Genomic DNA, 11,356 nt, shown 5'->3' with positions numbered 1-11,356 from the left:
CCCTCGTGATTTCCAGTTTGCGTTTAGATCCATGTGAAATATATACATGTGCTGAAAATAACTTTAAAGAATTTTCCTGCAACTAAAATGAGCAGAAAATAAAAAGTTGGGGCCTAATTAAATTTCTACTGATATTAACGGAACGTAACTGACATCTGTGATGATGTTTTAAAATATTTAGGATAGAGAAAGTCCATATATCTTCAATTAATTCACCATTTTTAAATTGTTGAATTGATACAGTTGATTCTCTCCTTGCATGCATTTTTTAGAGTCAGACTCAAACCCTACATTAGAGGTAGAAGTATAAGTCCAATCAGCTGATACACCAGCTGTTATGGGTGGCTTATGGACCAAGTCGTGCACAGATTAGCTTTCAAATACATTTGTCAACTCAACAAACAACAAAAAAAAAAAATCAAGGAGCAATTCCACAATCCCAGCATTTGTATCTCCGAATCGCGTTAATTAAATTCCCGTCGAATTAATTAGATAACAGCCATATACAGCCTTCGCGCAGGAGTGAGCCACCGTAGGCATTTTAATGACCCCGTAATTCAATTAACCGCCTCCATCAGCTCCATCATTGATTTGTGGAAGAAGAGGGGGGGGAAAAAAGCTGCTGAAAGTTGAATTCTGCAAAGTCGAGCCGGCCTATAATTGCTCAAGACACAGAGATCGGAGGGAAGAGGGGGGTGGGGGGGCTGGGCTGAGGTGGCCGTGTATAAATAGTGTGCTCTCAAATACACAGTCACAACAGCAGGAGTGATCTCACCTCCTCTCCACCCCTTCTATCTATCGCTGCTGCCAGCCTCCCAAAAAAGAGCGTATCCGTGAGCAGACTGACGGTAAGGTACATACTGAGAATTCACGGTGGATTTCCCCTGACCAGGACCACTACTGAGCGACACACCATGGAAGAACTTACGGCATTCGTGTCGAAATCTTTCGATCAGAAAAGCAAGGAGAGCAGCAAAGAGAGTATCACGTACAGGGAAGTTTTGGAGAGCGGCTTGAATAGGGCGAGGGAGCTGGGCAGCCCGGAGACAAACCTGCAGGACATAACGGAGGGCAACCACTGCCCGGTGCATCTGTTCAAGGACCACGTCGAGCTGGAAAAGGAGAAACTCAAGGACTTTAATGTTTCGAGGGCTACAGAGGGTAAGGTTTTAAGAAATGTCTCGTGTTGTGTCGGGGGGGAAAAATGTCTCAAGTTCAGTTGTCTTGTGTCGGGAGCGACATTTGCTTTTACAAATTCTTACGAATCCGCGCGTAAAAAGAGTTGAATTTACATTACGCGTTCAGTTGGTGAAGCTTCCCAAAGTTAACACACAATTCTGCTATTACAATGATTATTTTACAGAGCAGGAGGCGGGCCCACTGCCTGACCGTCATTTTAACTATTTGATGATTGTTTTCAGACATTCAGTCTTTGGCCCAACGAAAAAGCATTTCTTCTTATTATTTATAATATAGTTTCATTATATCTGCGATATTTAATAGCGTTTACAGCATTAGTTTAATATTTTGTACCAACACGAACATATTTGGCAAATGTAATAATCATAGGAGGATGCACTAGAGAGTGTATGGACACATTTCCCACTCCACTTTATTTTCTTTTATCTGTTATAATATTATAAAATTTCTGAGGCACGTTTTTTATTAAATTATTAATTATTTAAAAGTTTTGATGGATTACAATTCAAATCTATAGCCTGTAGGGTTGCTACAGTCTACTCATGCGCACGAATGTCACATTAAATCCAGTTTCAGCTGTTAAATTCCTTTAAATTGAAATATGTTTCAATGAACATGCTCTTAAAATGGAGCTACCTTAAAAAAAGCCTGTTATCTGCTAAGTGCATTGAACCAACAGGAGAGGCCTCCTGTCACTCAGCAGTCAGACAATGTGCAGCGAGCAGATTTTTAGACATTTAGTGAGTAATTTTAACTTGTCTCTATATTTATCCTACAGCCCGAACATCATACTGTATTATTCTGTCTTACAATTTATTTGAATGCAAGCCGATAGAGAAGAGGACTGCTTCTGTCTGTGTGGGACTAATTTGACGAGCATTTATATAAAATCAAAAGCTTTTCAGTTGTGGGGGAAAAAAACATTTTTTGACGTCAGTACACTACAAACAGCAAAATGCTACCGAACAGGCCGGTAATTGCATCAGTTGTCAAGCCTGTTACTAAAAATAACACAATGATAACACCTAATAGTACACTGCAGCCAATATACTGACAGTCTGACGCTGTGTGAAATCTATGTATTTTGAGCTTTTGATAGAAAAAACAATGTAAAGGTTTCTATTAGGAGAAGATGTTGAGGCAGGCCATTTTTTATTTATAGCCTGAAATAACCTCAGTCTGTTTTACGGAGGCGAGTAATTAGACCTAAATCTTCTCCGTTTAGCCGGAGCTTAATTCTCTGCTCTTTAAATCGCTTATACCCTTATTAGGCTTACATGCCATGTATTGACTGATTTACTTTTATAACGGCACTGACTGCACGCTGACTTATGGAGGCTAGAAATGCAGCCACAGGCCTCTCTCTCTTGAAGAAATAGGCTGTGTAATGTGTGTGTGTGTTACTGCCAAATTGCAGGGCCTTAGGCCCCTGTCAGGGCCCAATGTGGGCTATGGAGGTCCAGTAATGTGCATGTGTGGTGTGTGTGTTTTTATGTGTGAATGAGAGAGAGAGAGAACGAGAGAGAGAGAGATGAAGACTGTGTGTATATGTGACTTTTCCAGGAAGGTGTAATGCCCAAAATTAAACTAATCTTCTCTCTCTCTCTTTTTCCAACCGTGGACTGTTTAACAGGAATATACGAGTGTAAGGAGAAAAAGGAGGACGTGAAGTCTGAGGATGAGGATGCACAGGGCAAGCTGAAGCAGCGGAGGAGTCGCACTAACTTCACCTTGGAGCAGCTGAATGAGCTGGAGCGGCTCTTCGACGAGACGCACTACCCGGACGCCTTCATGAGAGAGGAACTGAGCCAGCGGCTGGGACTGTCCGAGGCCAGAGTCCAGGTGAGGATGCCCCCGATCAGCCTCACCTCTGCAGGGATATTTCCACTTTCTGATAATATTCCTGCAGCTACTGGCGGTGTGTCTGCAGCGTTTACGGTTTGTTTGTGGCAGTATTCTTGGTGTTTAGAGGTGAATCCAACATTGTAGAGCATCAGGCTGTTAGAGCTCTTATAGCATCAGATGATGTGAGTAAACTGTTCAGTGGCATCAAAGCGCTGTGTGGGACTGTAGTTAACTGCTGCCATAATTAGGACAACATCAAAATCCAATGCGCTAACATGAAGGAGGGAAAACAGATTTTATGAAGTGACATTATTTTCTTATAAAGCAATTAACACTTGAGAAAAAATGTAGTAAAATATCGGGAAATGTTTGCACAACAATCCATTTTTCTCTCTCTTTTTTTAATAATCAGGTTACACCTCATGAGTTCGACCTCATGTTGATCATGTTTACAAGCGTGTTAAATTTTATGTCAAGCTGGATCACTGCGTGAGCCCCATTTTATGTTGAAGTCACACCAAAATGTCTAAAACGAGATTTTTCTCTTGTTTCATTTGCGATATAAAGAGATCATGTAACATGAAAAAAAAAAGAAAAGACGAAAAAATAGAGATGACTTTACCTCTGTTGTAAAAAAGTCTGTAATATTCATAAAATATCCCTCTAAGGATTTAGAGAGTGTCTGTAGCACAAAACAGAGGATTTATTGTGATTTGCAATCTATGATTTTTAATTCCTTTTTTTTAATCCTGCAGAGAATTACAGTTTTATTTGTATACAATTCTGCAAAAATGAACCACATCATTACTGTGGAGTTTACAGATTTTATAGACAAATGGCAAATTTATTAATTCGGACTGAATATTTTTCTTTAATGTATCTTTCGTGATGCAATTTTAAAAAAACAACAGAAATGCCAAATTAAATAGTTTATACTTTAATAATACTTAATACTTTGATTTTATAAGTGACTTAATATCAATCTGTGATATCAAACAAGCGAGCAGTGTATCAGCCTACTGAACCTGCAGCAGTTGGGGGAGAAAAATCCCAACCAATGATTAAAATGAATGAAGAGCCTGAATGGCTGCTTCAGGGGACGCACTCTTATGTCAACTCGTATCCCTCCTCATTTTCTTTGTAATATCTGCCATTGCTTGATGTAGTGTCCCCATAAAAGCAGATTAGAAATAACTCAATTCTGGCCCAACTCTGCTGCTGTTCAGCTATCTAATCGGATGAATAAACCCCATCATAGAGGTTTATATGCCCACCGACTACCATTTTGAGCAGAACACTGTCGGACTTGCTTAACAGTAGTAAAATACAGGATTACAGCGTAATTATCACTAATAAAGTTCATAGCGTGTGCGTTAAAATAATTGCTGGTGTAAATATGGCTGATAAACAGACTGACTGTGTGTTTTTCTGTGATCAAAAAGGACTGTCAGCGCACACAACCCGTTGATGGTCTCTTCTTGCAAAATAAAGCATCTGAAAAGCTCTTTTTAGGCACGTTCAGAGGGGACGGGGACATGTTTTCTCCAGCTTCAGTGAGAGTGAATTGCAGCGGGGCTGTTGCAGGCTCTGAACCTGCGCTCCGAGCAGCTGTCAATGAATCTAATTGAAAGTTATGAGAGCTTGGTGAGGAGCAGGCAGTAATTCAGTTAGGACTAATATCTTTGGGTTTCTGGCGCGCTGCTAAATTAAATGTCATTATTCACTGTCTCTAATAAAAAAACAAAAAGGAAATGAGATTAGGGTATTTGTGAAGCGCATCATTGAGTGGCCCTTAATGAAGAAATAACTGTCTGAACCAGTGTAGTTCACTTTGCTTAACATACTGGCACGTAATTGGAATTGATCTCCGGAGCGTCTAATATTAGCCTTGATTTATCTGAGGGATTACTGTGCGTCTATGCAAAATCACCTGGGATTCTCATAAACACCTTTTCTACCATCATGTATCGCTGTAGAGCTGAAAACCCACAGCCTGTACAATAAGGACAATTCATAATGTGTCATTTTATCCAATGATAATAATAATAATAATAATAATAATAATAATAATAATAATAATAATAATAATAACAACAATAATAATAATGGTATTAATAAATATGATAATAATTATATAACGAAAATATTTCTTTAACATGCTGTGATATTTGTAAACATAAACATATTTGTAATCTTATTATTTGACAGGTAGAACAATAGATTATTATTCTCATGTCATTTTGTCTCAGCCTCTAATGGACAGTTTATCGACTGGCTGGTTGTTGCAGTCAAATCGACACAATGTTAAACGACGCTCCACGCAGCTTAAAATGGCTTCACGGCACCTTGAGTCATCATCATCATCATCGTCGTCGTCGTCGTCGTCGTCATCATCATCAGTCTGCGCCCTTTGTGGTCCGACCAGTCGCTAATTTCGCATCTGTAAATGATAATCATTGCGGGGTCGAAGGGGAGGGGAGATAATGTTATTCACCGAGGCAAATTAGGTTGATGATGATTAACAATAGCCTGCAGCTTCAAAGACAGTCAGCAAATTGGAAGGTGGTTAACAAAGGTTTCTTTTTTCTCTTTAAAAAAAAATATCTTAACGAAATATCCTTACAGTATTCATATAATGTCCCTGCATGGTCTGTGGTGACTTACTGCTTTATTTTATAGTCATTTTTGTTGTGTTTTATTATCTACTGTGACAATGTTCTTATAATAATTCAAAATAATTTACTTTGATGCTGAATATTAAGTTTATACTGATATCACGGTGTTGTCTTATATCCTATTGGATTTTCTGAGGTTTATTTTTTCAACCTGCATATTTTAAAATGTCCCTGCTGTAAATATTTTTATATTTTATGGATTCATCTATTTTTTGTGAAACAACTTTTAGGTTTTATTTCGAACATCTGCATACAGAATTTGAACAGCTAAAGATAGAGATTTGATTTGGTCTGAGCTATTTTTCTTTTTATTGGTTACAAATAAGTGGCCTGTCCATAAATTATAATACTATTCTAATAATATGAATGTGACAACAAATAGGACATCAATCATTTTTTGATTTAAAATTGAATTTAGTGTTTTTCTTTTTTTTTTTTTTTTGTCTAACAGATAATTTGCTTTCTCAATTCTAGGTTTGGTTTCAGAACAGAAGAGCGAAGTGTCGAAAACAAGAAAACCAGATGCACAAAGGTAAATATCACTTCTTCTATCATTTGGAATGATCTTACTAATATTTTATTTTTGTTTCTACAATTTGACCATTTTTTTAACTGCATGTGGAAAACTGTGACCTCCTCATCTCACATAACAACAACTGTCTGGCTGTCTGACAGACATCTTTCCCTTCTCCCCAGGTGTCATTCTGGGCAGCGGCAGTCACCTCGACGCTTGCAGAGTAGCACCCTATGTCAATATGGGTGCCCTGCGGATGCCCTTCCAACAGGTAGGCCGTGTTCTCATATTAGCAGGAGCTGACAAAGCATTAAAGATTTAGAGACATCTTATGAGTGAATATGGTTTTTACTGTGGCTGATTATAACTGTAAGAATGTTAAAAATGCAGGCTAGAAAAAAAAAGATGATTGCTCAGCATCTTGGACTGCAGGGGCAAAGATGGAATTTATTAAAACAGGTCAAGTGAGTGAACAGTTTAAGAGTAAGTTGGAGCTACGTGTGTGTGTGTGTGTTTCCGTCCATGCATGTATGTGGTGTGGTGGAGTCAGAGTCTTCTATATTTGTACGTTTATATTAATCTATAGGCCATGTGCAGTTATTAGATGCAAGTGATGAGAGATTCTGTTAGTGTGTGTGTGTGTGTGTGTGTGTTGGAGGGGGAGGCAGCAGCTCAGACCTCGGTGCACCTTTCACCTCCTGGCTGTGTGGAGAGGGTCGGGCAGGCTCGCTGTACAGAGGAGAGGAGAGTCGGACAGACATTTGATCTACTGCTATCTGCTTTTGCGTCCTGGCTGCTGCGTTGTCTGCTTGACCCTCGTGAAAAGCAGCGGCCTAATTAAGCCAACAGCGCGGCAGGCGCGAGCACATAAAAGAGATGATGAAAGCAGGGAATGGAGTGGGCTCTGATGGATATTGGCGTTGAGCTGCACTGGCAGGGGTGGAGGCTCGCGGCCTGCGTACTGAGAGAGGCTCGGTTGAAACAGGCGGTGGGCACAGACACTGCACAGATATCACAATGCAGCTTGTAACACGAGTGAATGGGTAGTGGTTTGTCTTGGTAAGGTGCATGAGTTGTAACTGCAAGGTCTGATGGTTGGATCATATGACTCCGTCTCATCCATCTTGTCCTTCTTTACTGTGAACTAGCAAAAATAGCGAAAATACCAAAACCATCTGTTTGAAATATACGAAAAGCCACATGCATGTGATAAACTTCCATACATATGTGCGTGAAGACATAAACAGTTCACACACAAACACGTCAAACCTCCACCACCTGTTCGGTCAGAGATGGATCAGTTTCTGTCATGTCCCCCCAAACAGGATTAAATCAAGTTTCAGGAAGTTTGTTTGGTTTTCCATCAGTGCTTATGCATTTTGATCACATGTCATTCGACCATACATTTGGAAATTATCAGTCAAAGCTGCAGCTTGTTTGGACATGAAATATGTGGAAACGCTTATTGTTTGCAGGAGGTTTTGTTTGGATGCCTTTGCAGTGCTGAGCAACTATGAGCTGAGAGGTTCATATTCATTTTCTCCGTTATTGGACAACTTTAGCTTAAGTCATTTTCAGTACTTTAGCCAATATGAAAGGGAAAAGTGAAAAAAAAATATTTAGTCAAGTTAAAACTTTGACTTTATATCGTTCTATTTTGGTTGGAGAAGAAAGCATGAAATACTTTAGTTTTCCCACTTCTTCCTGTGGTGTTTGAAACACATGAGAAATGGCAACAGGCTCAGCTCTCTCTCTCTGAAGTGAGCGGATGCTTAATTTTCACCTACTTCTTATAAAATAATTGCCAAGAATGTGAAAACTGATATTCTATGCTCCTTATGGTTTCTTTTTTTCCCCTTGACTCAGGAATATGTCTGGATAAATATTTATAACTCCAAATATGTGAATATCTTTTTAGTGCAAAATTGTTTATTTATGCAATTGAATACATAATCAGGATAACAAGATTGTATATTTCCAAGGGTATAACGGAGTCCTCAGTCTGAATTAAACAAATCTGTTCTGGGTCCTAGAAAGACTTTGATTCTAGACGATTAAATTGGATGTGGTGTCTGAGAGCAATGTATGATTCATTAACTTTTAGAATAGCTGACATGAAAAAAGGGCTAAAGCGCAGAGTGCAGCCCTTAACTATTTTCTTAGAAAACACACTGTAAGCAACAGCTTTGAGGGGGTAAAATTTGAGGGGGAATTTAATAGTGTCAGACTGTGAAACCTAAATCCTCAACCCTCTTCATACACACACACACACACACACATACGGCCCGAGGCGCCGCCGCTGACTAACTTTTGTGTTTGGCTGTTCTGCAGGTTCAAGCCCAGCTCCAGTTGGATGGGGTCACCCACTCCCACCCCCACCTGCACCCTCACCTGGCTGCTCACGCTCCCTACCTGATGTTCCCGCCCCCTCCCTTCGGACTACCAATCGCATCGCTCGCCGACTCGGCCTCTGCAGCGGCGGCGGTGGCGGCAGCTGCCAAAAGCAACAGCAAGAACTCGAGCATCGCCGACCTGCGACTCAAGGCAAGAAAACACACCGAGGCTCTGGGACTCTGACCCCACCGGGCTGCCCCTCCGCTCGCCTGATGCCCATAATCGCCTCTCACACAAGACTGAGCCTGTGAAAGGGCCGTGACACTCACAGCTAAAACTAAACAAAAACACTGAGTGAGAATGAAAGAGAGGAACACATACAGAGAGGGGGGAGAGAGAGTGTGTGTGAGAGAGAAAGGGGGAGAACAGTGGAGGAAGAAAATAAAAAGAAGGAGGGAGCGAGAAAATTGTCACAAAACCAGCTGCCAAAACAAACCACTTGTAGAGAACGGTAATTAAATACCAATGAAATCACCTTTTACTTTTCGCCCCAACAGGCAGGACTTCTGCGGGGCCAGTGGCTCAGTCCACTCCAGGCACAGATCACATCCCAAGGACCGTACAAACACATGTGGATGTCTGTCTGAGGGCCAGGCCGGGGCCCGTCAGACCAGAAGACGTTAGAACAAAGCAAACTGGCAGGCAGCAGCAGGGCCAAAAGCAGAGCCTCGCTGACGCTGGCTGCCGCCATGTTGACAATGCAGAGGGTTGAGCATGGGGGAAACAGACCCACACACCACCTCCCTCACCGAGGCATTGGAACAGCTCTCACCTTTACACCCCCCCTTGCCCCCCCCCTTGCCCCCCACCACCCTCACTAAAAAAAAATGAAGAAAAAAGAACATTAAAAAATGGCCATATTTGTCTCCAACCACTGTGTTCCCTGCTGCTGCCAAGTGCATGAGCTCTAATGGAGGACGGTTCTGGGACTGGCCTCCATCCACACCTGACATAAACGCTCCACAACTGTTTTTAACACTGCCATTCAACATCCCCGCAACCCTCCAACACCTACAAAGTGAAAGGTCTCCATTACGGTTTGATATCCTTCTTCTTATGGACTTGTGCTATAACAAAAGCAACAACTCCTTTTTTTTTTTTTCTCTCTTTGCTGCGGAGGAGAGAGACATTATTCTGTGTTGCTGGGAATGTGTCTGCAAGCCTTTGTTTGCATTTCTCCTCACAGCGTGCTCTCTCTCTCTGTCTTTATTTCTTTCTGTTTATTGTGTTGTATCCCGGGTAAAGAAGTGAAGATAGCCTTTGCACTTCAGGTCTTGTATGTGGGTGTTTACAAATGGCACTACAAGCAGATGCTACTTTACTAATTAAAGGGGGAGGGGGATTTGATATCGTCATGTGATCAGCAAAAGGACATTATCTTGGATAAAGGGTATAAAACTGCGTTCGTTCTTTTCTTTTTTTTGTAATTTTGAAAATATGAAGAAAGCATCAGTCAAACTGAAATGCAATGGTGTGCAGTTTAAGTGCAATACTGTAAATAGCAAAAAAGTAAAACAGCTAGCAGTTAATCCTCAACGATAAAGAGACCCAATGATTTTCTGTTGTTTTTCATGCACTGTTGGAGTGTTGAATTTCTTTGCCAAACACACCAGTTTTTTCTAAGGCAGTGTATATTTTGTTGAGTTCAAGAAATGTCACTCACGACCAGGTGCCATATTCCACATAGCCTCCTATGTATTCAAGCAGTTTTGTATACATCAGGTACAGTTGTCACTTGTTGAGGAAAACATGAGCACATTTTTGGATGCTGCAGAAATTACGGTTCTAAAAAAAAAAAAAGTATCTCTTCACTATTCTAACTAACATTAGAGAAAATCCATTCATGATTTTTGAGAAATGTTCATAATGGAATCAACAAATCCGCATCGTAATCCGAAGCGAGCAGTTGTTTACAATATGATTAGCTTAACTCTGCATGTTATATGTGACATTTCATCCTTAATTTCCAAGTAATTCAGACTGTATTCTACAAATTGTTCCAGACAAAACTGAAAAATTTGGATTGTTTTGGAATTTAAAGATTATTTCGAGAACCTTTCAAACACTGCTGTCAGAGCTGCGCTAAACATGTAGACCCGTTTACGGTCTACATACCTCTAACAGTCTCCAAACATTTTTCTCTGTTAACAGACCTCCATTTAGAATTGTTTATCTATGTCTCCATTTTAAATTAAACATATGCGTGTTTTATTTATTATTTTGTCTGAAAGTTTATGAAAGATGAAATAGTTGAACTACAAGTGTACATTTTTACATGGCTTTGCATTTATTTTTGTATGTTTTTTTAAGTGTTGAATTTGAATTAGGAGGTGTGGCTGTAGTGCATTGTTTGCCGAAAAAAAAAAAAATGTAGCGTGTCCAAGTTTACAAACATTTCAGGGATGGTTGAATTTAACAATACTCCATGGAATTTGTTGTACCCATTAAAATGATTATCATTTCATATGCAAGCATGCCTAAACATGAACCATCGTACAGTTTGTTTTCCCTTTCTGATTCACAAAATATGAATGTACATCTTGTACAAGTAAACTATCAATAAAGTTATAAATATTTGTACTGGAGTTTTAAAATACTTTAAGCTGCACACGAAACCTTGTGTTTTTATGACTGAAGCTGCTGTGGAAATATTTAACTCAGCATACACAAGAAAACAAACAGGATGATAATCCTTAAAATAATTATACGGAGAGACAGCGCAAACCAC

General features: G+C 40.0%; 1 protein-coding gene across 2 annotated transcripts; it reads left to right on the top strand.

Annotated features, from left to right (window-relative positions):
• Nucleotides 1–724: 724 nt before the first annotated feature.
• Nucleotides 725–9,355, top strand: shox (shox homeobox). 2 transcript variants are annotated; one of them, XM_067604079.1, is made up of 6 exons: nucleotides 725–1,161; nucleotides 2,834–3,042; nucleotides 6,195–6,252; nucleotides 6,417–6,505; nucleotides 8,566–8,778; nucleotides 9,126–9,355. In XM_067604079.1, exons 1-6 carry the CDS (start codon nucleotides 915–917, stop codon nucleotides 9,213–9,215), a joined length of 906 nt encoding a protein of 301 aa, XP_067460180.1. In that variant the 5' UTR covers nucleotides 725–914; the 3' UTR covers nucleotides 9,216–9,355. The 2 variants fall into 2 exon arrangements, with proteins under 2 accessions (XP_067460180.1, XP_067460178.1); XM_067604077.1 differs by having other exon boundaries at nucleotides 6,396–6,505.
• The last annotated feature ends 2,001 nt before the right edge of the window (nucleotides 9,356–11,356 follow it).

Source organism: Thunnus thynnus, chromosome 11, assembly GCF_963924715.1.
Source record: "Thunnus thynnus chromosome 11, fThuThy2.1, whole genome shotgun sequence".
Taxonomy (NCBI): domain Eukaryota; kingdom Metazoa; phylum Chordata; class Actinopteri; order Scombriformes; family Scombridae; genus Thunnus; species Thunnus thynnus.
This window is presented reverse-complemented; position numbering and strand designations above follow the sequence as displayed.

Coding starts and splice junctions, on each gene's coding strand:
- shox (XM_067604077.1), top strand. CDS start 915: ATGGAAGAACTTACGGCATTCGTGTCGAAATCTTTCGATCAGAAAAGC. Junction 3,043..6,194: donor TGTCCGAGGCCAGAGTCCAG/GTGAGGATGCCC, acceptor TCTCAATTCTAG/GTTTGGTTTCAGAACAGAAG. Junction 6,253..6,395: donor AGAAAACCAGATGCACAAAG/GTAAATATCACT, acceptor GCTGTCTGACAG/ACATCTTTCCCTTCTCCCCA.